This window comes from Spermophilus citellus (genome assembly GCF_964194105.1).
Source record: "Spermophilus citellus genome assembly, chromosome: 2".
Classification (NCBI taxonomy): Eukaryota; Metazoa; Chordata; class Mammalia; order Rodentia; family Sciuridae; genus Spermophilus; species Spermophilus citellus.
The window spans coordinates 168,662,285-168,689,234 of NC_138183.1; the positions used below are offsets into that span (position 1 = coordinate 168,662,285).

General features: G+C 35.8%; 1 protein-coding gene across 5 annotated transcripts in view; it reads right to left on the reverse strand.

Moving 5' to 3' along the window:
- Nucleotides 1–26,950, reverse strand: part of ARHGAP42 (Rho GTPase activating protein 42) — a 264,319-nt gene that overhangs the window by 42,523 nt on the left and 194,846 nt on the right. For all 5 annotated transcript variants that reach the window (XR_014020505.1, XM_081281041.1, XM_081281039.1 and 2 more), the window contains exons 6-11: nucleotides 21,192–21,302; nucleotides 12,919–13,023; nucleotides 10,561–10,690; nucleotides 4,590–4,690; nucleotides 2,680–2,789; nucleotides 1,338–1,416 (exon numbers count right to left, since the gene is read on the reverse strand). Coding sequence is in view for 4 of the 5 variants with exons in the window: in XM_081281041.1 (XP_081137167.1) it covers nucleotides 1,338–1,416; nucleotides 2,680–2,789; nucleotides 4,590–4,690; nucleotides 10,561–10,690; nucleotides 12,919–13,023; nucleotides 21,192–21,302 (636 nt within the window). In the remaining variant the exon portion in view is untranslated. The remainder of the gene's footprint in view (nucleotides 1–1,337; nucleotides 1,417–2,679; nucleotides 2,790–4,589; nucleotides 4,691–10,560; nucleotides 10,691–12,918; nucleotides 13,024–21,191; nucleotides 21,303–26,950) is intronic.

The following is a 26,950-nucleotide window of genomic DNA, read 5'->3' on the forward strand; positions in this document are numbered from 1 at the left end:
AGTTACTTGCAGTTAATGACCCAGCACAGAAAGATTGGCAAGATGATGTTTGCACACAAAGACACAAAGGAGGTACCTTGACTTCAAGGCCTATAACTGCTGTGTCCACAGCGCCATCTGCTTACCTTGTCAACAGACCCACTCCTCGCGGTGAGGCCAGTGTGGCTTCCCACACCTTTCCATCCTGCCAGTCCTGCCCTTGGCTAAGCTTTACCACTTTATGCTTCTCATTCTTTTCCCCATACCTTCTTCAGGAAGTGTCTCACACACCTGTCACCTGACTGTTCCTTCCTCAGACCATCTGCTTAGTACCTGGTTCTCAATGTGCATAATGGAAACTTGTACTTGCTGAGCTCACAAACTGTCCCCTAAATTTGCTGTAGGTAAGGGCTCCTCAACCATTGTGGTAAAGAGCCACTTTAAAAGAAAAAAAAAAGGAACCTATCAGTAACGTTTTAGTAAAATATAATAAATTGAGATAGAAAACAGTTAAGAATAGATGCAGAATCCCAATTTTTTATTATAATTATTAAATTCAGCAGACCTAAAATGAGTCCTTCAAGTGACTACATGATTTTTCCAAAGGCTGAATCATGACCTCTGTGCTCACCCTATCACGGGGCTGGCGCCATGTGAGAGAGGCCACTGAGTCTGCAAAACCTATTGTGATATCACGGCTGCCACAGGAGCACTTTACTCAGCATTGTGGACAGGTTCTCTGCTATCTCAGGAAGGGTCTCAAGTGACAGGAAGGCACTTCCTGTTCACTCTGTGTGCTCACCTTCTACAGAGCTATCAACAGTGTTCACCAAGAAAATTAAGTGATGAACGACCAATTCTTTTTTATATAAGCCTCTCCATACTTGTAAGTAAATTATCATATCAGTGTCAAATAACAGAAAACAAGGATATGCATGGCAGAGGATATATCCTGGCTCAGACAGTTTTACCAAATTATACTTCTTTACAAATGGACTGACTCTGAATCCTGTTCTTTTCTCTGATCGCAATGCCTAACACAGGTCTTGCAACAATTGGGCGTGCACTAATTATTAATTGTATAAAATAGTATGAGTGCAGCCCAATTAATGATTATAAATATTTTTAAAGTAATTTTAGGGTTTTAAATTATTCCTAGAAGGTCCCTGAAAGGCAAGATAGAAGGTTGGAGTGATGAGCTGGTTACTGAGTCAACACTAGGAACACAGTGCAAGTTGCCACTCTTCTAACAATTTCCATATTTTCAATTGTCCAATAGACACATGAAAAAAATTTCAGATGCACTTTGAAATGTTAAAATAATAAAACCTAAATTATAGAATGAGTCAAATTCTTACCGGTTCCTTCCCATCCATGGCTTCAAGCCAAAGCTTCCTATTAGCTTCAGAAAAGGCCTGTAATGTAATGATCCCATGCCTGCCAAAAAAAGACACTTTATATATACATTTATTCCTGTTACGTCTTTATACATTTGCTAATGTTCAAATTCTTACTTAACAATAAAGGTATTACATTTTGAAGAGTAAAAAGAAGAGAGAGAAAAGCTAGAATAAAAAAAATAAAAGGTTTGCAAGAATCAATAAATGGGATGGATTCAAACTCAAAAGCTTCCTCTTAGCAAAAGAAACAATCAGTGAGGTGAATAGAGAGCCTACAGAATGGGAGAAAATCTTTACCACAAGCACATCAGCTAGAACACTAATCTTTAGGATATATAAACACTCAAAAACCTTAATACCAAAAAAACAAATAACCCAATCAATAAATAGGCCAAGGAACTGAAGAGACACTTTTCAGAAAAGGATATACAATCAATCAACAAACATGAAAAAATGTTCAACATCTCTAGCAATTAGAGAAATGCAAATCAAAACTACTCTAAGATTTCATCTCACTCCAGTCAGAATGGCAGCTATTCAAGAATACAAACAACAATAAGTGCTGGTGAGGATGTGGGGGGAAAAGGTACACTCATACATTGTTGGTGGGACTGCAAATTGGTGCAGCCAATATGGAAAGCAGTATGGAGATTCTTTGGAAAATTGGGAATGGAAAAACCATTTGACCTAGCTATCCCTCTCCTTGGTTTATACCCAAAGACTTAAAAACAGCATACTATAGGGACACAGACACATCAATGTTTATAGTAGCACAATTCACAATAGCTAAACTGTGGAATCAACCTAGATGCCCTTCAATAGATGAATGGATAAAAAATGTGGCATTTATACACAATAGAATATTACTCAGCAATAAAAGAGAATAAAATCATGGCTTTGCAGGTAAATGGATGGAGTTAGAGAAGATAATGCTAAGTGAAGTTAGCCAATCCCCAAAAAACAAATGCCAAATATTTTCTTTGATACAAGGAGGCTAATTCATAGTGGGGTAGAGAGGGGGAGCATGGGAGGAATAGACAAACTCTAGATAGAGCAAAGGGGTGGGAGGGGAAGGAAGGGAGCATGGGTTAGAAATGATGGTGGAATGTGATGAACATCAATATCTGAAGTACATGTAGTAAGACATGAATTTGTGTGAATATACTTTGTATACAACCAGAAATAAAAAAAATTGTGCTCTATATGTGTAATATGAATTGTAATGCATCCCACTGTCATATATAAATCAAAATATTAATTAAAAAACCAACCAAAAAAAAGTAAAAAGCAAAATTCAAACCTTTCAACTACTTCAATGTCAAAGCAGAATCGTTTATCAATTGAGTCTGTCTTTCGTCGGATACAAGATTTTAACTTAAACATTTCTGGTGAACTAGTAACAAGGCCATTCTGAAACAAGAGGAGCACCACATTATTACAGGACCAAGTGAACTGAAATACATTAAGTACATGGTAAAGTAGCCAGATTAAGATGTTAGCTTAACAATATAAGTTATGCATAAAGGTCATAATCATACTTTTATTCCTCCCTAATGTTGGCTGCCCAATTATAATATATCAAACCATTTATTAATTAATTGCACATTGATGTTTAATTTCAAAGAATTTTGTGACAGGCCTGTCCAGTACCTTGCAGCACATTTATTTATAATGTTGTTATACTGTACAATACCCTTAGGACTTTGGGTTTCAAAAAGGTATGAAATTACAATTATTGTAACATCATAGTTTTATATGGAGAATGTTCAGATAGAACACTGTTGTTCTTAATCAAAATTCCTAAGATTGCCCAGAGATTAGTATCATGTGAACACATCTTTATTTTAGAGTCTTATGTTATAAAATGACAGCTAGCTCAAAGTCACAGAAGAGCTACCAAAACAATAAAGTTACAGCACACACTTACTATACCACTACTGCAGCATACATCCACATGATTGCTTTGCTGGTAACCAACTGTACTCTACTACTAAATCAGAAACTCTTTGAAAGGGACCAAACCTGAGCCCAATGCATAGGAAAGCTCTTCTGTGCCTGGGATGCCAATCTTTTCCAAGGGGAACGTTTATCCAGTGTCTGGTTAATTCTGTCTTTGGTTACAAATATCAGATTTATGAACAGACTTTGGCTTGGTCTATTTGCATTAACTGCCCAACAGTCACCTATGTTGAATTTCTGGCAATCGTTATGCTAGAGAACAGAAACTAGCTGTGATTATGGCACTGAGTAACTTCTCATGATGACAGTGATTCAGGGTTTCTTTTTCTCTGGTATTTTCTCCTTTATTTTACGTCTTTCAGTTTGAATTATTAGACTCCAGTGAATGCCCAAGCACAATAAGTTTCGGCTGACACATTTGAATATGTGTCTAACTTAGATCAACATTTACCTCTGCCATGATCTATACTAGAAATTAGCTGGGTGAGTCACTTCTTTCTAAAAACTTTCCTGATCTGTTAAAATAAGACAAAATTATCTTTAGGATAACTCTCAGCCCCAGGATTTTTAGATCATGGCCTAATGATGTAATTCACAGGTTTAATTATTTGCCATATTCATCTGTTAACTCACAAATACTGTATGCGGTAAAGCTCTCTATAGCATTTCCTCAAATAAAGTATACAATGTCCTATACTGTTGACTAGCCATGCAAGACATTCAGGGACCAAATTACTTTAGGGATAAATGTGCATCAGTTGGTTTCTTCTGAGAAACTCCTTGGCCAGCATTTTGGTAAACAGTAAACAGTGCAAAAGAGGTAAGGACACTCAAGTGCACATGTAGCCTCTGCAGGAGCCACGGAGGGAAAAATGCGGAATCCTCCAGCCTGGTTCAGTCACTGACAGTCCCTTCCTGGGCTGTTAGCCAACCGGCAGTGCAGACCAATAACTCTGCTGCCAGGGACATGAGATGACACCTTGATAATCTATTGAAGGACCCCTACATTTAACTCAACTGCTTATAAACATTTCATGACCAAGTATAGAAAAACTCTGCCCACTCTTTTTAAGTTATTAAGGTCACTAAAATTCGAGAAAAAAAATGAGAAAGGTTTTTGAATTTTCAACTTTAAAAAACGTGTATGTTTTTAGAAAAGCAAGCCTATGTCTACGTTGTTTTATTTCCATTACCTACATAACAAGCTTAGTTAAAAAACAAACAAATAAACAAAAAGCAAAACAAACTCACCATTTTCCCACTGGATTTCATTTCTGAAACACTCATCGTGAATGTTTTACTTCCCTTATCGTATGTACAGTAATGTTTAGTCCATGTGAAGCCAAGTGGGCCTAATATAAGGAAACAAAAATATTTTGAATTTTAATAAATGCTTTGAATCTAAGTTTGTACACTGACACACAATTAAGTTATCTCCATACACCACGAAGGCTGGGATATTTACTGTGAAAAAGGCCAGTTAAAGAAGAGCCGGAGAGGGTACTGCCTATAGGAAGCAAACAATTCGGCTTTCCTGGAGCTCCCACACTGGCTCTGTAAGTTCAAGGGCAGGTTTAGATCTGAATTGAGCTGTCTTATCTGAAAAGGTAGTATATAACCAGCTTTCCATATCTGCCATTCTGAATCTGCAATCTCAACAGACTGCAGACTGAAAATATCTGGTGGGGAGGGGGAAACCTACCTGCATTGAACATGAACAAAGTTTTTTCTTGTCATTATTCCCTAAGCAATATAATATAACCACTATTTACACAAAATTTACATTGCATTTGGTATTATAGTCTAAAGATAATTTAAAGTGTAAGAAGGTGTATGTAGGTTATATGCAATTTTATGTAAGATTTGAGCCTCTTTGGAATATGCTATCCACATGGGAATCCTGGAACCAATCCTCCCCGAAATACCAAGAAACAAATGTACTTGTCCTCCAAAGATGTAGAAAGAATAATAAATAGTCCAAGTGATTAAAAATTATTTCCCCTACATCTACTCTTGTTCTCTACTCTGGAAATTGTCAGAAAATATCCTGCTAAATATTAAGCCAGGTCAGTTCACTCCTTTGTTCAAAACCCTCCCATGGTTTCCCAGATCACTCCAATTAAAAACCAAAGAGCCTATTATCCAGTAGGCTCCATATAATATGGCCTCTCATTCTGGTTTTTTTTTTTTTTTTAAATTTTTATTTGTTCTTCTTAGTTTTACATGACAGTAGGATGTATTTTGACATATCATATATACATGGCATATAACTTCCCCTTCTGTGGTTGTACATGATTGGTCATGTATTCATATATCTCATGCTGTTCTCACCTCACACCCAAATGTTTTCTGCCTCACATAGGCTGATCCAGCTACACTGGTTCCCTTCCTGGTCCTTGAGCACAGTGAATGAGTCCTACCCCAGGACACTTACACTGGCTACTCCTCCAGCCTGAACTACCTTTCCTTCAGGTATCTGATAACTTGTACTGTCACTTCCTTCAGGTCTCTTCCTTCATGTCACCTTCATAATACACATTTTCCTATAGAATAGCTAACATCTCAACACCCTCAACCTTGATATTTCTTATCTTTCTTTCTTGTTTTCCTTTCTTCTTAGCAGTTATAACTGCTAAACATGATAAATCTTACTAATTTATGTATTTCCTATCTCTGTCATGATATTGTACAAGTCTCTAGGAGCAGGATATGATTAGCTGAACTAGAATATTCATAATCCTTAGAACATGGTCAAAAAAATATTTGACAAAAGAATAAAGGAATGATTGATTGCATCCTGCTCTATGAGCTTCCTGACCCTGGAGATGTCTCCTCTTACCACTAACATGAAAGAAAACAAATTCATTTTACTCCTTAAAATGAAAATAATTTCCACCATTTATATTTAAATGAACTTATAGGACTGGGAATGTAACTCAGAGAGAGCTTGCCTAGATGCAGGAGGCCATGTATTCAATCCCCAGTGCACCCCCCCAATAAGTAAAATATATATTTTTAAAAAGGAAGCTTGCATCTGTGTAGTGTTCACCTTGTTTTCCCCACTGTGCAGCCTTCTCCCCTGGCACACCATGGTACAGCCCAGTGCTCTCCTTAAACAATGTGGATGCTGCTGCTTTGCCAGAGGATAGGATATATTGTTAGTTCAACCTTTTTAGGACCAAAGCAGAAGTCCTTCAGTTTTCCCACAGGGTCACTAAGTGTTCTGTACTCAAATGCCACAGTGGGCTGAGTGGCTGAAAATTGAGCTTATTTTCTATAAAGCTTCTTCATCTAGGGACCCATCTTGCTTAACACCTGGATTTCTCTAGCAACAAATGTGCACAATTGTTATTGCTGGCATGATTTCAGGACCACAGATTTAGAAGCAAGAAATTGAAATATTAAAAAATTCACCTCTTTAGAAAAGTATTCTATGAGCCATTTGCATTCTTTTTCCTTAATAATGGTGCCCTTGGTGTCAAGTTTAACATGAATACTTAAGCCACTCCAAATTTTCAAATTACAGGGCACAGCCATATACTTTATAATCACAAGCGATTATTGCAATTAACTTCAGTTCCGTTTTGAGATCATTTTATACTATAATACTTAATGATACTTGTTGATAACTCTGTTATGTGTGATAAAAATACTTAAAGACTTAGAATTGATTAGTAGAAAATGGCTGGATGGAAATTCATGGTGACTTTAGTACTTAGGTAGCAACTTCAGAAGCATTATTAGCTATAATTTTAAAATAAGCTCCTGCAATGCTCTGATGACATTTTAGACTTAAGACTTTTTTTCCTGCCTCCATCTTAAGTTTGAAACCTCCCGCATTTAATGGCCAAGTTTGCTGCACACACATGCTGCTTCCCTTAGAGCCGCCTGGCAGTCAGCCAGGACAGATGTTCTTAGACAAGCAATTCTGAACTCCCTGTAAGTGTCTGGGAAAATAAAAATTTACTGTAGCTCTAAATTTGCAAAATAAAAGAAGTTTAATTATCTTACCTAGTCATCATCTCAGGTTGCTGAGATGAGTGTCTGAGGAGTGGGAGAGGAATTAATATTCACCAAATACCTACTAGGTGCCTGCAATTTTATCTAAGAACATTTTGAGTCAGACATTATAAACAGCATTTTATGTATAATAAAACTGAGCCTAGATGCTGCAGAGAATAGTTTCTTCAACAGGACGTGATTACATTTGTTCCTTTTAGAGAAATGATACTCTTAGTTGTTTTAAGAATTAAATGAGGGCTTGGGGTTGTAGCTTAGTGGTAGAGTGCTGTCTAGCATGTGTGAGGTACTGGGTTTCATTCTCAGCACTGCATAAAAATAAAAATAAAATAAAGGTCCATCAACATCTAAAACAAATTTTTAAAAAAAGAATTAAATGAGATGAATGTACATTGCCTAGAATAGTTAGGGCTCCAGTAAGCATAATGCTATTTTTGGGGGGTACTGGTGATTGAACCCAGGGGCACACGACCACTGAGCCACATTCCCAGCCCTATTTTGTATTTTATGTAGAGACAGGGTCTCACTGAGTTGTTCGGTGCCTCGCTTTTTGCTGAGGCTAGCTTTGAACTGGAGATCCTCCTGCCTCAGTCTCCTGAGCCACTGGGATTACAGGTGTGCACCACCATGCCTGGTCCTAATGCTATCTTTAATACCATCACTGAAAATAGAGACATCTTATAAACATTATCTCTAATTCTTGCAACACCATTAGGAAATAAGAATAAATATCCCTTTTATGAATGGAGAGACAGCTCAGAAAAAGAGGGAATATGCATTTCAAAAGTCACAGAGTTAGTGAGCAGACATGGAATTCCAACAGAGTAATGACTTTGGGACTCCTGCTCTTTCTGGTAAATTGAAGTCTGTTCAAATGTGATTTGACACATGTCTAGAGGCAGATAACATAAAATACATACCCAGATAAAGTGGAGATCTGTGTCCAAACTATAGTGATCTGCTTCTACCCTGTCATGCCCATCACTATTTACCACTCCATTTAAGACCTTGATATTTTAATGACTGCTAATTGTGTGAGTTTGTCTTATGCCTTCATTACAAACAAAACAACAGCAGCAGAAGAAGCAAATCCTGAAGCCAAATTCTTTATCCCATTTTCTGTCTCCAACAGAACTGACATGTTCAGTGAGAGTGAGCACACAATCCATGACACATCTTAATTAGATTCTCTTATCATAAATGCTCTCCAGTTGGATGGGGCTTTGAATTTTTTCCCCTTACAGAAAAATAATTCCCAAAGCATATAAACAGATACACTTTTCTTTTTAAACCCCTGGCGAGGGGAATTTGGGAAGGCAGTAGGTGGAAAAAATCAGGAGGAAGGGATTGTGAAGGTGATGAGCACACTTATCAGGTTGGATAGTGGTGTGGATGCAGAGATGCAAACATGGTGAGACTTATCAAAGTGTACACTTGAAATTGGTGTGATTTATTGTATGTCAATTATACATTAAAAAAATAAAAAATATGTGCGCAGATAACAGAGAAAGTCAAGGTGAAAACTGTGTTGGGGATACAATATCAAAGAAGAGGTATTAATATTAAGGAGGAAGGGTCTGACTGAGAGCTTTCAGCATCAGGCAGGGCCCAGGCCACTGCAGCAGGGCAGAACTCACCAGCACTTTAGGAGGATCTGCTGAAAGTTCTAGAGGGGACATATTCCAGGGTGGGGAAAAGAAGTCAAGAAATGAACTGTTATCAGGTTAGAATGAACAAAAATTCTGTAGACACAGGAAGGAACCTCCTCTACCCCTACTGCAAGTCTGAAGAACCCTTACTGTCAACAAATCCTTCCTCCATTTAGCCAAAGTCATCATTAATGTAAAAAGTGACTCCTCCCAATAGACCCTTATACCAAGGATTGCAAACCAGAAAGATTTAAAATAAATATTTTAAAATTCCCTTAGAGACTCAAGCCAAATCTTTACACCCTATATGTGAACCAATGGATTGCTCCTTCTTCATGAACTCGGGGGTGGAAGTTACACATTATGCTCTAATTATAGAGCAGCTAGGAATGGCCAAAGTAGATTTATGAGAGAAAAAAAAAAATAGGAGCCCAGATCTCCTAAGCCAGCATCTCTTCGCTGAGTCTGTTGATCAAATTATTTGCTTGTAAACTCTATCCAACAATGGAGCATCACCTGGGAATCTCAAATGCAAAAATTATTGGCATTTTAGTGACCACGTTGTATATATTTAAAAACTTTTCATGGCCAACCCAGTATCTCTGGGAATCCTCATCAAAAACCCCTTTAAGTTATTATATCAACCAAGAGAACTTCATTGCTCTTTAGCCTACTGACATGGAGATGTTAAAGAAGTGGTACTCCATGTGGTTTGTGAGTTCCAATGTGTGAGAAGAAGGAATGTGCATTTCAAAATATTTGTAGCAATTTGACCTTGATGCACAATCTAAGCACATGAGTTTGTATTTAACAAAGACACTGGTCCATGAGAGACTGAGAATAAAATGATTGTTCCTTCAACATGAACAGTACAAGTACAGCACTTTAGGGAAAATCTAATTTGAAACAGAGTTAACTCAGTCAAAAGAGGCAAACTGGTTTCCACTTAAGGGAAGTAACATGCAGAAAGGAGCCTAGTTATACAAGTTTAAATGGCTTTAAAATTTTTTTTTTTTTTGTGAGAAAAACCTTTGCATGAAGCAATTATAATAATGCTCTATTTGATCTAGTACTTATTTCTTAACCTCAGGAAGTAAAGAGTGTCAATGTGACATGACATAATTACCAATTTTACTCCTGAAAACTGGCAGAGCACAGAATTAAACAAAATAATGCTGCTACAGGAGAAAGTTATTATTATAGTCACTAGGATGACTCATCCTGACAAAGGTTTTGATTTTCAATTTTCCATGCAACTTTAAGTTGAGATGAGGTGTTACAATTTAATTCTAAAACTGAACTCAGGTAACTGTATCATCAGTACAAAATGCAAGTTCCACATTCATCATGATATCAACTTAGAGATCCTGATGCCAAAATGGGAAGAGCTTCGTCACTGTAGTGGTGGTGATGGGAGAACAGGCTATTCTAAACATGAGGGAACTACGAGAAATTTCAGTCTTCCTACAAGAAAAAAATGAAAGCAACCAAGTCACATCATACAAAAAGAGCATGCTAAATCACAATATGTAAATTATGCCTTTGAGACTCACGTTTCTCCTGGACATAAAGATAGCCTTCCATTGTCCACTGGCTGGGTGGTCTGTAGTCTTGGTTGGCAGATTTCATCCTCTGCATCAACCGCTCTACTTCTTGGCGAGTACTTTCAAAATTATTTCTTGTCTTAAATAAACAAACAAAAAAACAAAACAAAACATTTTTTTCATTGTTTCCTACCAGTTCTGAGGAACCCCACCACTAAAATCTCAAAACTGCAAATGGTACAAAAAACATAACTCAGATTCTTTCAGTGTCATTTGCCACATCCATGATCCTGGTTGATGTTCAGTCCTGTGGTCTAATTTCAAATAACTGTAGTGGAAACTTTTTGAATGACCTTCTGTACTGTTTCTCCTTTGGATCCGTGTGTGTGAGAGAAAGAGAGAGAGAGAGAGAGAGAGAGAGAAAGAGAGAAGGGTGTAGGGGGGGATTTCATACTCTAATATTACTTAAAAGGTAAATTTAGCAATTAAAAATAAGTACGATTCATTAAATACAGTTTTGAATTCCCTACTCTATGACAAAAAGTAGATACATAGGGATTTGATTCTTTAGAGGTTAAAAAAATGATATTTTTGATTATAAGTGGTGCTGAATAAATCAAGAAAACAGTTCACCGTTCTTGTTCCAAAAGCTTTGTTGAAGAAACATCATATGGTTTGGTTTTCAGAAATACTAACATAGTTATTTAGAGATTAGTATATGAATTAAGTCATAAAAATTAATAGTCTTCCAAGTCCTGACATCTTTTGCAAGATATAGTTTACCCACCTTACAGCAAGTTTACTTAAGCTGTAGAAAGCATCATGCTTTTCTCTATAAAAATCTCTTTTGCATTCAGGATACATTACCTTAATAAGAAGTGTCTGAAAATATAAAAATCACCACCTAACTCTAAGATCTTGTTGTGGTACATGATAAAAGTACTGAATTTCAAATCAGCTTAAGAAATTTTTCTTGTGAATTTTCGGCTACTTTTCTCTTAAGAATACAGAATTCAATATTTTTACAATTTCTTCCTCTTCTTCTATCCATGAATCACTGGAAACTTAACACAATTGAATTTAATATGGAAATAAATCATAAAAATGCTATGGCTTTTATAATTTTCCTTTTTAATATTTACCCAAAAAGTCCAAATGTATTCCATGTTGAAAAACAATAGGAAAAAGTGAAATTAATTCTTCCAGAAAATCTAAGTTAAATAAAAGTGAAAACTCAAAACACAAATAGAATAAATCCAATTATATATTTCTCATGGGACATTCCAACTCTGTATTTTTACTTATGAACATCTCTATAATGGTAAGATCCAAATAAGCAGAAAAACACTTTTTTTTTTAATAGAAAATTAAGTACAATTGTCCTAAATGATTCTGGCTAGAGTAACAGTGTTTCAGTTACAGAAAAACCTCAACCATCGGGAGGACCTCACTCTTTGTGAGGCTGGACAAGGCAGAAATGGGTTGGCTATTTGCTCTTCTTTAATGGCTATTGCTTAGTATTTGGAAATCAAAAATTATAAAGTTGTGAAAGCAGAGATTAAAAGGATTGGTTAGACTACTTCACAAAATAAACCTCAGAGAAATGGGCTATTTGGAAATAATTTTTGCTTATGCTTTAAAGCAGTTATTTTGAATGTTTCAAAAACACATTCACTATTCATATTATTTGAGAATAATAAATATCACATATTTTTATTCTCCCTCTTCACAGAGAGATGGGACCCGAGAGTATTCATGTTTAATAATATCATTTCACAAATGTAGAAATGTTGCTATCTCAACAGATAAGACTTGCCCAAGGTCAATCAGTATCTTTTTTTTTTTCCAGCTTTGAGGTACAAATGACAAATAAAAATTGTATATATTTAAGGTGTATGTGATGTTTTGATAAAGTATACACCATGAAATGATTTCCACAATCAAGTTAATTAATATACATAGTTAACATTTGTGTGTGTGTAGAACATTAAAATTCTACACTAACAAATTTTCAGTAAATTCTAACAATACTGTTATTAACTATTGTCACCATGCTGTAAAACAGATCTCTAGAATTTATTCATCCTGCATTAGCCAGTAAATTAACAAGAACATTGAATAAAGGCAAAAAAAAATTGCTGGCTTAAATATTTTTTTAACATAAACGTTGTTCTTTTATGTTATACTTTTTACCTAGCAGCTAGAAAAAAAATGTATTTTTAATACAGTGACTTTTTTAAATTATTGAGGTTTACCCTACCTAGACAAGTTTTTGAAAGATTTTTCGGTTTGACTTGGTTACAAACAAGTTCTCCTGTGATCATCAGATTCACTGAGGAAAGGCAGGAAGAACAGCTATAAACTTACATTCTGCAAGTTGAACTGTAGCTGTTGCTTATATGGTGCAAATTCTTGGGCGAGTTCATATCCCTCGTGGTAAAAAGTAAATAAACCCTGAAGGAATGACAAAAGCTGCAAAGATAAAGAGATTTTAAAAAGCATGAAAATTTGTTTTTGAAAACATGATCATCAAAGGTAAAATACTGAGGAAATACTATTTCATTGTAATTTCTCAAATGTTCAACCTTTTTGTTTGGTAAGGCAAGCAACATAGTTATGGTTGTAAAACAGAAACCACAAGAACCAATTTTCATTTCCTTTTTATAGATAGTGATTTAAATTTTTTTTGAGTCTGATGGTATCAATTGTCATGTTAACTACTTTGCTATTCAAATGCACTGAAGAAATATCCACAAGAGACCACAAAATGGAATAAAGAACAAAATGCCACAGGTTTTACTCTGGAAAAGCTTCTTACCAAAACAAGCAAGTAAAACACAAATGTAAGGAAGACTCCATCAGTAAATCACAGATAAGAAGTGCTCAAGGGAAGAAATGAGTTTAAGCCAGAGAAAAGTTAAGGAAAGTGTCACAAGGTGGCAGTACTGATTTTGCTATGGAACTGAGATCTTTCAGCAAGGAGTAAGAAGAACCGCTAACAGTCTGTGTTAAGCAAAAACATGAAAGTAGATTACACAGGTCTTTCCTATCAGACTTAGAGTAAAACCTTCTTTAGAAAAACTACAATTTCCACCCAGAGTTCCAGCCTTCTAATAATCAAATTCACTGGTGTTTATTATGTTTTTATCTATATATAAAAAAAGACTGGCTCTCCATGAAATTATGGGATACTTATGTTTACATAGAATAAGTTACATTTGAAAAATAGTTGATTTTTTAAAATTGAATTTGCTGAAATTTTACTCTACAGACTCATCCACTAAGTTGATCTCTCCCACAAATACTTCCTGGTACAAAGTTAGAAATATTTTTGCAAAGTAGCTTGTAATATGTCTGCAACTTATTAGTTTATATTAAGGAGGAAATGCAACCTGCGGCCATTTTCATATGTGAATAGCATCTTGACACTTCCTGGACTTGGGGAGAACTAGGTTAAGCATCAACTGGTCTGTGTACTGTGATTTCCAACAGAAGTATTGGTTCTACTGGAAAACATGACCTAATACTTTTCTTCCAATAGAAAAGTCAACATCATGCAAAATCAGTAAATTGTTTTGTTGTTTTAGTTCAAGGATCTTTCTTCTCTTATTCAACAGTTCCCAATATCATGATGAACTGTACTATTTGCCAATTTTGGAATAATTTTATACTTGCAGTATTATATCAATTAATAATTATTGTCAAAACTCAATACTCAATAGATTATCCTAAATTGATGCTATAATCTATTTGTCAAATTATTCAATAAGGCATATAGTCTGGCTGGGAACAGTGGCTCATGCCTATAACCCCAATGACTTGTGTGGCTGAGACAAGGAGGTCAGCCTTAGGGACTTAGTGAGACTCTCAGCAACATAGTGAGAGCCTGTCTCAAAATAAAAAATAAAAAGGGGCTGTGGATGTGGCTCAGAGGTAAAGTGCCCCTGAGTTAGATCCCACCATCCCCTGCAAAAAAGGCATGCAGTTTGCCCAGATGTATATACGATGGCCCAGGTAAACCAAAATGGAGCTTAAAATACCTTTAATTAGACTTTGAATATGTAGATTTAAAGCTTTTTAGAGATAAATAGAAAAATACTTCTGGAACACAGATAGCACTAGTCCTCTGCATATCCATTTAATAGCTTATGAAGCTGCTGGAGGAGTATTATTTCATTTTTTAATATCTATAATTAGTCCATGATTAAACTGCCTCATTATGAACTGGATGCTGTATGAAGCAGATGTTATTTTAAAATCTTCATAAGCACAAAAGTTAATTAAATTTATAAAGAAGATACTTTAAGAAGACCTGTGATAAATCTTTCCATAAAATATCTAATGCCCTGAAATTCATCTCTTAATATTCTGAGAGCATTCAGAACATGGGAAAAGACAAAGTACCTCAATACTTCAGTAAGAAGTAAACCATTCTGAATGAATAGAAGCAAGAACATTACTGAAAATTCAACAAATGGGCAGTTCTAATCCTTAGGCTTATAATGTGTGTGAACTGCTCTATCCTGGCTTGATACCCCAATCCTAAATTTATGTGATATTTCAAAAGAGTAGACATCTGAAGAAGATACTGGGTGTTCTCTTCTGACTCCTGGCTGTGAGACACCTCCTCAACCCAAAGGGTCTCCTGATGCTGACTGCTTAACGGAGCAGCACATGGGTCCCTTAAGTAAAACTCACTTATGCAAGTATTTTCACATGAACTTTGACAAACCAACATTTTACACTGAGCTATACTGTTTAATGTTTAATTGTGTTTTGAAAAGAATGATTCTGGCACCTCCATTTTATTCAGATTATATCCTTTTAAAGGCAGCAACTTCAGTCAAGATGAAAAATGGAGTCATTGGTATCTTCTAGAAGGATTCAGATTCACTTAGCAGAAAAAAATGTTTTGATAACAGCATAGGCTGAGTACAATTCTATGGAAATTTCTAGGTAAAATTCTATGTACAATTCTATGGAAAGGACACAAAAATTGTAAACTAAGAATCATCTACCTTTTTATTCCATCTTCCACAGCTTTGGAAACAGCTTTTAATAAAGGTAGTGCATGTAAAATAACTGCCTCTAGATGGCAGCAAAGTGAAACTTTTTGTAGTTTTCAATCTCTACTAGTTCATTTTATCTTTGACAATTTCCATGATGTTAAACCACAGGAACTTAATAGGACATTCTGAAAACTGTCAAGAATTGTACAATGTCATATATATTTGGTCAATGTGTCTAAGTGGCTAAGGTGTTGTGCAAAATACTAAGGTATCAGTTTACCTTCAAGTAAATCTCACCTTCAGGATGTTAACAGTAATAATGAAAGCAATTGTAACAGTTTTTAATACTAAAAAATTTCATCACTGGGAAAATATCATTTAGCACTTTATTACTCCCAAGAGTTTTAGAATCACCTATTTTTCACTTCAATAACCGGAACAAAAGTAAAAGTCAATACTACATTTATTGATAAATAATCGTTTAAAAAGTGAGCCAATGAACAAACCTTCATAATTTCCCAGTCCATTAATCACTGGACTACTAAGTGCAGTATGGATGTAGGCACTTTCAAAATGTTCCACCTTAAAAGGCCCACAGAGAGCCGCAATACATAACAGAGAAAAGGAAGAGCTAAGAAAAGGGACCAGAGATGGCACAGAGGCTAAGGGAAGGACTCTGCAGCAGATCACTCTTCCAGATCACTGTTGCCAAAACTGAGTGGAACTGGGAATGTAAACAGTATTAAAATGATGTGATTCATTCCTGCATGCTTGCCTTCTTTCTTGAATGGTAATAATTATGGTAAGCAATCATTTTCTTTAGACTATTAAATCCTAAAAGTTGTAGAGATGTCCCAGCTTCACAGAGCAACACTGCCAATCATGCTCCAAATTTGTCCTTTGACTTGAGAGACCTCACAATCAATACGTATAGAGCATTCCTTGCAGCCTTACCAATGGGGTAAGAGAAGCTATCAAATATAATTCACTGCTTATCTCTGAAGACTAAAAAAAATATATAGAACACATTTTATTACTAAAGATTAATCGCTGACCTAGTGCCCCTGTAGTTGACATCATACATAATGCTGAAAGGCTGGATGTCCTGCTCCCTCAAGCTTGGGAACAAGACAAGAACACTCACTCTTTTTTTTTTTTTAATTTTAATTTTTTATATATGATAGCAGAGTCCCTTATAATTCACATTACACATATAGAGCATAATTTTTCATATCTCTGGTTGTAGAGTCACATGATTTGTGTCTTCATACATGTACTTAGGGTAATAATCATCATTTATAACCCCATGCCCCTCCCCATCCCTCCCTCCCCTTCGTCTTATCTAGAGCTTGCCTATTCCTCCTATGCTCCCCCCCCCCCACAACCACATTATGAATCAGCATTCTTATATCAGAGAAAACATTCGGCATTTAGTTTTTTGGGACTGGCTAAATTCACTTAGCATTATATTCTCCAACTCCATTCACTGACCTGCAAATGCCATGATTTTATTCTCTTTTAATGCTGAATAGTATTCCATTGTGCATATATACCACATTTTCTTTATCTATTCATCTACTCATGGTTAATACTGCACTCCAGATTCTCCTTATGGTAAATAGGCAAGTTAAAAAACAAACAAATAAACAAACAAAAAAACCATCCAGACTAGAATGAAAACAGCAAATTTGCAAATGCCATAATCTTGTATATATATAAAATCCTAAGGAATCCACTATAAAACTACTAGAACTAATAAGCAAGTTCAACAAGATTGCAAGATGAAAAAAAAATTTTTTTAAAGAGAGAGAGAGAGAGAATTTTAATATTTATTTATTTATTTATTTTTTTAGTTTTCGGCAGACACAACATCTTTATTTGTATGTGGTACTGAGGATCGAACCCAGGCCGCACGCATGCCAGGCGAGCGCGCTACCGCTTGAGCCACATCCCCAGCCCCAAGATGAAAGATTAATATATAAAAATCAACTAAATTTCTACATTCTTTGCAATGAACAACCTGAAATTGAAATTAAGAAAATTCCATTTTAAATTGCTTTACAAGGACTAAAATGCTTAGGGATTAATTTACCAAATATTAATTACTTAAATGCATTTCACAAAGGAAGCACAAAAAACATAAATATAAAAACTTATATTCTGAAAACTATCAAACACTGCCAAAGAAAATTAAAGATGGTCCAAATAAATGGGAACTGTCTCACATTAATGCATTGGAAAACTGAGTAAACTGAGTTAGTAATACAGGAATATTCTTCAAATCAATATACAATCTCTAACAGAATTTCAACTAACACCTTGTAGTAACTGATGTGCTGATTCTAAAATTCATGTGAAATTGCAAATGACACTAGCCAATCAAAACAATCTTTAAAAAAAAAAAGAAGATTTCATTTCTTGATTTCAACTTTTAATTCCAGTCACCGTAATGAACAGAGTGTGTCAGTGGCACAAGAAGAGACACATAAATGAACAAAATGGAACTGAAAGTTTACAAATAACACCCATACATTTCCAGTCAACGGATGTCTCATAAGACCACCAAGGCCATACAATGGAAAGAGAACAATCTTTTCAACAGAAAGACAATGAGTTCATGGGATAACCAGATAACCACATTCAAAAGAATGAAGTTGGATCCCTATCTCATATCACAGAAAAAAAAAATGAACTGAAAATGGATCAAAGACTTAAATAATGTTTAAACTATAAAGCACTTAGAAACACTTGAATAAAGCTTCATGATCTTGCATTTGGCAATGAATTCTTAGATATGACATCAAAAGCACAAATACAAACAACAGAATAAACTTGACTTTAATCAAAATTAAAAGCTCTTCTGTTTCAATGTAAGTTGTCAAGAAAATTGAATTGAATGAAAGTCCACAGAATGGTAGAAAAAACTTGCAAATCATTTATCTGATAAGAGACATATTTAAAATACAGGAAGAACTCTTATAACTTCATAATAAAAAGACAACCCAGTTTAAAAACAGGCAAAAAAAAATTGAATAGATATTCCCCCAAAGAGGAAATATAAATGGTCAGTAAGTATTTATAAAGATCTCCTACACATGATCTACATCAATGTTCAGGTCTCATTTACATATTTCTCCCTACTGAAATGGATACTGCATAAAACTCCATGTATGACACGGTAAGGCTAGAAATGAGGATGAGACTAAACTGACACTATTATTTGGTTTGGCCAGACAGTCTAACAGGAAAAACACAGCAGCCAAGAAAATACTGTGCAATGACAAATCTAACATCATTTCTGATTGTGGTGTCAGAAGAAAGGCATGTTGCAGAGGACTTGTCAGAACACCCTGGTTTGGGATAAGGTAGAAGAAGGAAGAAAATGCATTTCAATTAGAGACAGCTTCCACTTCTGTGCATGTATTTTCACAGGAATTCATAAATTCTTATTGTTCCTTCTGCTGCCTGTGAGCAAATGATTTTACCATCTTCTCTTTACACATTTGGTGTCATCTTATAGAATGGTCTAGTTCACTGTTCGCAGACAGAATGGGCTATAAAGAGACGTAGGGAAGTAGGCTATCCCCTGTCACTCTCTGGAAGAAAGGAAGGTATACAGATGTAAAGAGATCATTCTAGGTGTGGGGAGGAATAACAGCATGGAAAATTAGCCATGTCTGAAGGAAATGGGACACATAAGGAAGAAATATGTAGGAAAGTTGTCAGAATTAATGGGGTCTGACAGTTTGGTGTCAAAAAAGAGCTCAGATTCCAAAAATACCAGGAGGGAGGCACTAGGGAAAGAAGTTTGCCAGCAAAAAGTGGGGGCTGAGAAGCCACGGTGGGATTCTGAGGCAGTTAGTCCATGTGAAGAGACCAGGAATCGTAAGTAATGGTCTTCATCCTAGAACTGAGGATTGTTAGGCTGACAAGTTGTCCACAAACCCTCCATGGGCTTCCAAAGGCCCCCTAAATTGAATGAAGTTTAATCAGATCCTCAAAGGGTCTAGGGCCTGAGTTACCAATTCATTCTAAGGGATTTAAGGACTTAGCTGTCTGGCAAACAGAATTTGGACTTAAGTCTGTTATCCCCAATAAAACATAAAAGTTAAATCCTAAGCCTGAGTTATGGCCTGTAGTTCTTTTAATCCCAGCTCAGGGAGTGGCCTGACAAACTTGCCAAGTGCCAAGTTTCCAGGAGAGAGTGAAATGGCTCCAGCAAAGCGGAAGTCCTGGAAGCCAGGCAGGGACCAATGCTTCCCACCGCCTTGGCTTTATCTCAGTTTCTCATATCTTTAGGGCATCACAGGTGGGTTCCCATTAGGAAATAAATTATGTCAAACACATTTTAAAACGTTATCATCCCTTCCCTTCTCACTGTCACCGTCACTGAAGTGGGAACAAGGTATTTCATTTTTATTTTAAATGACATTTTAAAGACTGGCACAGGAAGAAAAGAATGGCTGAAATTAAATATCTGATTACTTATAAATTTATTAATCCTTGCTTTTCATCTCATGAGAATTGAGATATATCTATAGCAAAAGAGTACCTTGACTCCTGAGCCCACCTCTACTCCTCACTGCTGCCACCTTACAGAGATGCTCATTTAAGCAATGCTGTAACATATTAGGGTGTCACTTTTAAAAATGTCAGGAAAATGAAGTAAGCTTGCAAAGACCAGCCACCTGTTCTTTCCTCTAATGTGCTTTACACTAAGGAATCTGTTACTTTTTACACTGACTTAGGAAAATAAATGACTTCACGGGAAAAGTCAGGCAGATTCCAGTTCTATAAGGAAAGGGAGAAAGAACAAAGGGAGAAAGGGGCCTCTGTTTTTTTTTTTTTTTTTCTCTTTACCTAAAGGTTTGGCAAATGGGGCACTTTACTGGTGGGGTTCATTCGTGTGCAGGTAATGTACATCATTTTTTAGAATAATGTACTTCATTCTTAGAGCAGTTTTAGGTTTACTGAAAAAAAAAACTTGAAGGGAAATACAGAGAGCTCTCCTATACACTCCTTCCCTGGCACTCCCCCACATATATAGCTTCCTTTATTATTAATATGTTGCATTTCTGTGGTGGGCTGATTACACTTGATGAGACAATACACATACATTATTACTATTATTAACTGAATCCATAGCTGACATTAGGGATCACTTTTTGTACAGCACTTTCTATGGGTTTTGACAAACGTAAGACACTCACCAATTATCACACTATCAAACAGAAGAATTCACTGCCCTAAAAGTACCCTGTGCTCCACCTATTCATCCTTCATGCACTCACCTCCTTTTATTTTTACAAATAATAATTTTTTTTTTTTTTTTTTTTTTTTTTTTAGTAACAAGGATTGAACTCAGGGGCACTGGACCACTGATCCATAACCCCAGCCCTATTTTGTATTTTATTTAGAGACAGGGTCTCACTGAGTTGCTAGTGCATGGCTTTTGCTGAGGCTGGCTTTGAACTCACAATCCTCCCACCTCAGCCTCCTGAGCTGCTGGGATAATAGGCATGTGCCATCGTGCCTGGCTACAAATCATAATTTTTAATAAGAATACACTGTAAAGGTTTTTTGTGTTGATTGTGTTGATCCTATTAATTTACAGGAAAACTAAGCACTTACCGGCTCAACAAATTCAAACTTCTTCTTTTCCTGAACTTCTTGAATTTTAAAGACATACTCTAATGATGCTTCGTAGAAGTTTTGATGTTCACGGTCAATCTGTGTATCTGCCTAAAGAGTGAAAAATAGGCAAAGCTTGATACAAGGAGTGATTACTGATGGACTGTCAGTATATCGAGAGGAATTCAATTTATATATTACTCCAAAGTCTTCGTTAAAAGCTAATTCCTGCAAAATGTGTTAATATAGCACTTATTACAGTCCTTGCTCACAAGCGATTATAGCATATGGAGTTGAGAAGCATCCAGAGACACAGCATAAAACAGTATGATATATAATAATCTAAGACATATTAGTAAGTAAAAAAAAAGTATAGTAAAAAATTACAAAAGAGGTATTTTAAAGATTGCAGTCAAAGTTAAAACTGCTTTGCCACTGAGCCACATCCCCAGTCCTCTTTTTTAGACCGGGCCTTGTAAGTAGCTGAATTGGCCTCAAATTTGCCATTCTCCTGCCGTAGCCTCCCAAGTCTCTGGGATTATAGGTGTACACCACAGTGCCCAGTTTAAGTCGAATCTTAAGATAAATAATTGACAGTGAATCATCCAAAAAAAAAAAAAAAAAAAAGGAAAAGGTAGGAGTCATTCTCATAAAAAACAAGCATGAAAAAATGTGAAGAGTTGGCTACAGAGTAAATACACGAAGGAAGCAGGGAAAATCAGGTTAGCATCACACTAAGAAAGATCTAGCACACTGAATAACAAAGATCTTAATCAAGGAAGAAGCATCTGAGAATATTAAGCAGGAGGACTACATCACTAGGTAAAATCTTGGAAAGATAATTCAGTAGCAGAGCCAGAATAAATAAGTAAATAAATAATCAATGGATATAACCTGACGAAGTGTACTCCATCATTGCTGGGCACATTTGTTGTTTCTGATTGCAATAAGGTTCTTTTGATAAAGAGATCATTTCAGTTTCTTTTTGACTTTGCCTCTCCTTCCCTTTTCTAGGATGGCTAACATCCTCAGATACACTCTTTTGTTGTGTGTTTGCGTGTATGTGTGTGTGTGTGTGTGTGTGTGTGGTGTGTGGGTGGGTGTATATATGTATGTGGTGCTGGGGATTGAACTCAGGGGCAGGTACTCTACCAACTGAACTATATCCCCAGCCCCTCAGATGCACTCTTAAGAAATGACTTTAGTTCTGTGGAGAGACAGGATTCACTTTTCCTGTCCAGCTTCATACTCCTAGCTGCCAGCTGAGATTACTAAAAGTAGATGAAAAGGATGGGCTCTCTGGAATACACTGTCCATTAGCAATCTGGGAAGAGAAAACTGCTTTGGAGCCATTTACAATGCTAATTTCACAAACAAAAGCTAAAAAGGAAAGAAATAAAATTAAGTTTCTTAGCTGGGGCATCATAGCACCACAAGACTTCATATGTAAATCCTTAAAAAATTACATACTTATTATGCACTTATTTATATAAAAAATAACCCAATATTATCAGCAACTTGTAGGGATTTTTAAAGTTGAGGATTCCAAGTTTATAAACTAATACATGTGAAATTACATAAATCATACAGAATATTTTAAATAAAAACCTTCTGAGCCCTCAAAGATCATTTAGGAAAGGCAGGTACCACTAAAACAAAGATCAGTATTTCACATAAACCATCTCTTTTCTTCTTCCCATCACTTAGGGAACCAAACTATATATAAGGATGAATTAAGTGAATAATGAGAGGTGGTGGTACATATAGTACATGTTTAACAACTGCCTCTTTAGACAGTAAAGCCTAATTTGAAGTTAGTTGCTGTTTTTTATGGTGCAAATTGTCCCAAAATGGCCAGTTTCAAACCACAAACTCACTATCACTGAACGTAGGAATTAGAGATTGGGCTCTCCAGAGGAAGCTTCGGTGTACTACTAGGTGAGAGATGTAAGAAAATGTTCAGTTTCCAAGGCAACATTCTATTATGCAGGTTATTTTATTCACTTTAAAAAGATGTTATTGATTGTGCTATGTAGCACATGGAAGAAACTAGAATCCGGGGACACCTTTAGAGACTAAAGTGGTTATTTCTAATCAACAGGTTGTCCAGAAAAGAGTTAGTACATCAATCCTGTCTGCAGTCTTTTGAAAGGTCTGCTTACGAGGTTGGCTGGTGTCCATGTCTGGGAATATGAATTTCAGGATTCTCATCACTAACTGGTAAGAATGGCTCATGTGTCTAAACCATTTGTGCAAACAATATGGTGTATGCTGAACACCTTCTTTCAAGAGCCTGAAATTTGGGTAAATTCCAGGCAGAGTGCGTATGTGATGTTTCTCCAATAAAAACCCTGGGCATGGAGCCTCTTGAGTAGTCAGAACTCAGCGCTGGGATGTTGAGCACATCCTATGAGCCTCTAATAAGAGAAGACTCCTAGAAGGTTGCATCTGGCTTCTCCCAGATTTTTCTCCATGCATCTTTTCCTGTTGCTGATTTTTCTTTCTATTCTATTGCTGTAATAAATTCTACCATGAGAAGGACTATACATGTCTTTCTATGAGTTCTCCTAACAAATCACTACTATGGTGGGTGTCATGGGACCCATGAGACAAGAGTATTATATAATTTCTTCAGAAATTTATTTGCCAAGCACAGTATCATTCCACACCTCTCAAAAGATGGGGGTGGGGTAGAAAACAAAGGATTAAAGAGGAATAATAATTCTTGCCAATTATACAGGTTTTCAAACACTTATAATCTAGATAGATAATGGAAATTCCATATACCAAAGGTGCTCGAAAAGGTCATCCAGAGTGTACAATGTTTACGGAATATGACAGTGTCATTTCTTTTTGTTGTAAGATTTTTAAAAAAAAATCTTATATAAGTGCTATTAGTACATAAAATAACGGCAGTTCACTAGCCAACACTTGATTATAAACTTTGTAGAAAGTGGTAGTTTACATTTTGTATTGGATTAGTAAGGTAATAATATGATTTATCATTTACACTGGGAGAATTTTAAATACAACTAGCAATAATTATACCAGAACAACAGGTGTATACTGTTGTTTACACCTGTAAAGTAAGAAACCAAATTAATTTCATAAGAAAACCATACAGTTCTACAGATTACCTAAATTCCTCCCTAACTACAATAAGCTCTCTGATTCAAAATAGGGGGAAAGTCTCATGTGATATTTGATGAATCATCCCCAAAGGAGAAAAGATTTAAGATGGGCTCTTAAAAATAGAGATATTTAGAGTAGGCAGAGATAAATGACAGGAGTTTTAAGGCAGAGAGTCGAGAAATCAAAAATTATGTTTCCATGGATCAAAAGGTTTGTAACTTAACAATTGGTATGGAATAATCAGAAATGGCAGATAAGGTAGCAAAGACAGAAAGTGTGAAGACTACACCCTATTGACAGTGCTAAACCTTGAAGAAGACTTTGACAAGATCCATGCTGCATTTCAGGAGGATTAACATGAGCTTTGTACAGAATAGCTTGATAAAATGTGTGGCAGGGTACACATGAATGTAAGATGTCTTATTGTTAATGGTAAAAACATCTGGTGCACCCCCACAAGAAAGCTAAGTAGAAAGAAGTGAGCACGAAAAGCAAGGGAAAAGTCAATGATAACTGACACAGAAATAATAACAATATTAACTGATAATTAAGGAAATTGAAAATAGGAGCAAATTTGAGAAAGATGGTGATGTTTAAGATTTTGCATGTGTCACCAAGTGGTAATCTAAAGTGGTAATCTGGGCAGTGCAATCTGGTCACGCATAACACTGTGACCTGAGAGACATTATAGGAAAAAATTAAGAAGGAGAAACTTCAAGGGCAAATTGCAGGATAAGAACAGAGGTACAAGAACTGAACCTAAGGGACTTGCTTTACTGAGGCAGTGGGGATAAGAGGAATCTCTTCAAAGGGTTATCTAGTGATACCCCTTTACTTTTTCTTCTACCTATAAAGGAAATAAAAATCCATTATTATAAATTCATTATTCATTACTATAACACAGAAATGTTAAGAGTTATAACCCCATTCTTAATATTTTGATGTGTAACACACAGTGATATATACAATACACCTACCTTACAACAAATCTGGGGTATTACTGTATATTCTGGTTTAAAAATTATTTTCCAATGTAAGATGGATAGTTCTACCACTTTACATGGTTTCTTACTGAGATTTTATATATAAATTACAAAATGTACATCTAATAAACATTACCTAATAACTTTCAGTGACTGTCCTTAATCATATCACACTCAATTTTTGGTCACACTATATTTTTCTATTTACCCCAATTATTCTTTTGTGCCATTTTAGATGTTTCTCAACTTTTGCATTATGAATAATTTGTTTATGTATATAATATTTACACAGTTTTTATACTCACCTCTGATCATTTCTTTGGAGCAAATTCTTCCCAATAGAAATCATCTTATTTACCAGATACATCTCAGGTTTGTTGAAATATGATATCAAATTTACCTCAAGAGTGATTAAATCTTTTTATGTTCTCCACAGGAGAACAAAAGTATGCACAGTTTCCCGTGTCTCCACTAACAATAGATATTATATTTTTAATAAACTAATAAGGACATCTTGTTATTAGCTTGTATTATTATTAGCTTGTATTATTTAATACATGTAACACTGAAACAAGGTTCATTTTAGTTTATATTTCCTCTTTGATCAATTCCTTCTTGTATCCTTAGCTCATTTTTTCCACTGATTTCAAACACTTCTCATGTGTGAGAGATGGCAACACTATGTCATAAGTTGTACAAATTTCCTAATGCATTGTCTTTAATTTGGTTTAATGTCTTTTTGAAATAATTACTTATATGCATGTAGGCCTTTCTCTATTTCCTTTATGATCTCTTTATTTTATCCTCAGAAAGTAATTATTCATTCACATATTGAATATTATTTCTTTTCATCCATTATACAGCCTGTAAACTTGATATGCTTGTTTTCCACTCAACAACCGTTCACTTCAATGACCTGTCTAACGGATGGCCCTGGAACTTCATCAACACAAGCTGACCTTTCAATTCAGGGCTGGAACTGGCCAGCCACTTATTTTCTGTGAGCAAAATGAATAAAGAGACAGCTATGCAGGTGAGCAGGCACAGAGGGGTCTTTGTGAGAACAAACTAATGAGCTTGGTGCTGACAGAAGGGCCAAAGCTGCTCTGGAAAGGAACAGATGACATTTAAAGCCATATCACAGGACTAAATGCAGTTTTGGCAGAATCTCCTTGTAACAGGTCTGACTCCTGGAAGCGTGGGGGTGAAACTTCCCAAGCCACATTTTTCCTTATCTATATTATATACCCCCAAGGAGCTGCTTTAACACAATTTAAGTTAAGTTGTGTGGGCGACTGTGCCTCCTGGCAAAGAAGTGTGTGTATTTTTTTATGTTTGCAGAGTGAGATGAAGAGGCAGACATTACTAACAATGCTATAATCTTTTCCAGCCCCCAACTAAATACAGAGTACATATTCTATTATACCATAGCCTAAGGGACTGAGGCCACTAGCAATAAAATTAATAAATACTGAGCTAAATTGTCAGGAGAAATTGAAATATAGCCTTTAAGGGACTTTAGAATAAAACTATCACTTCCTTGAGATGGTTTAAGAAGTGTCTTGACTAAAAGGGGCTTCTCATATTCACCAAGCACCTGAAGTTCAGTAGGAACTCTAAAAACCACCTTTGATTTTGAGGCAG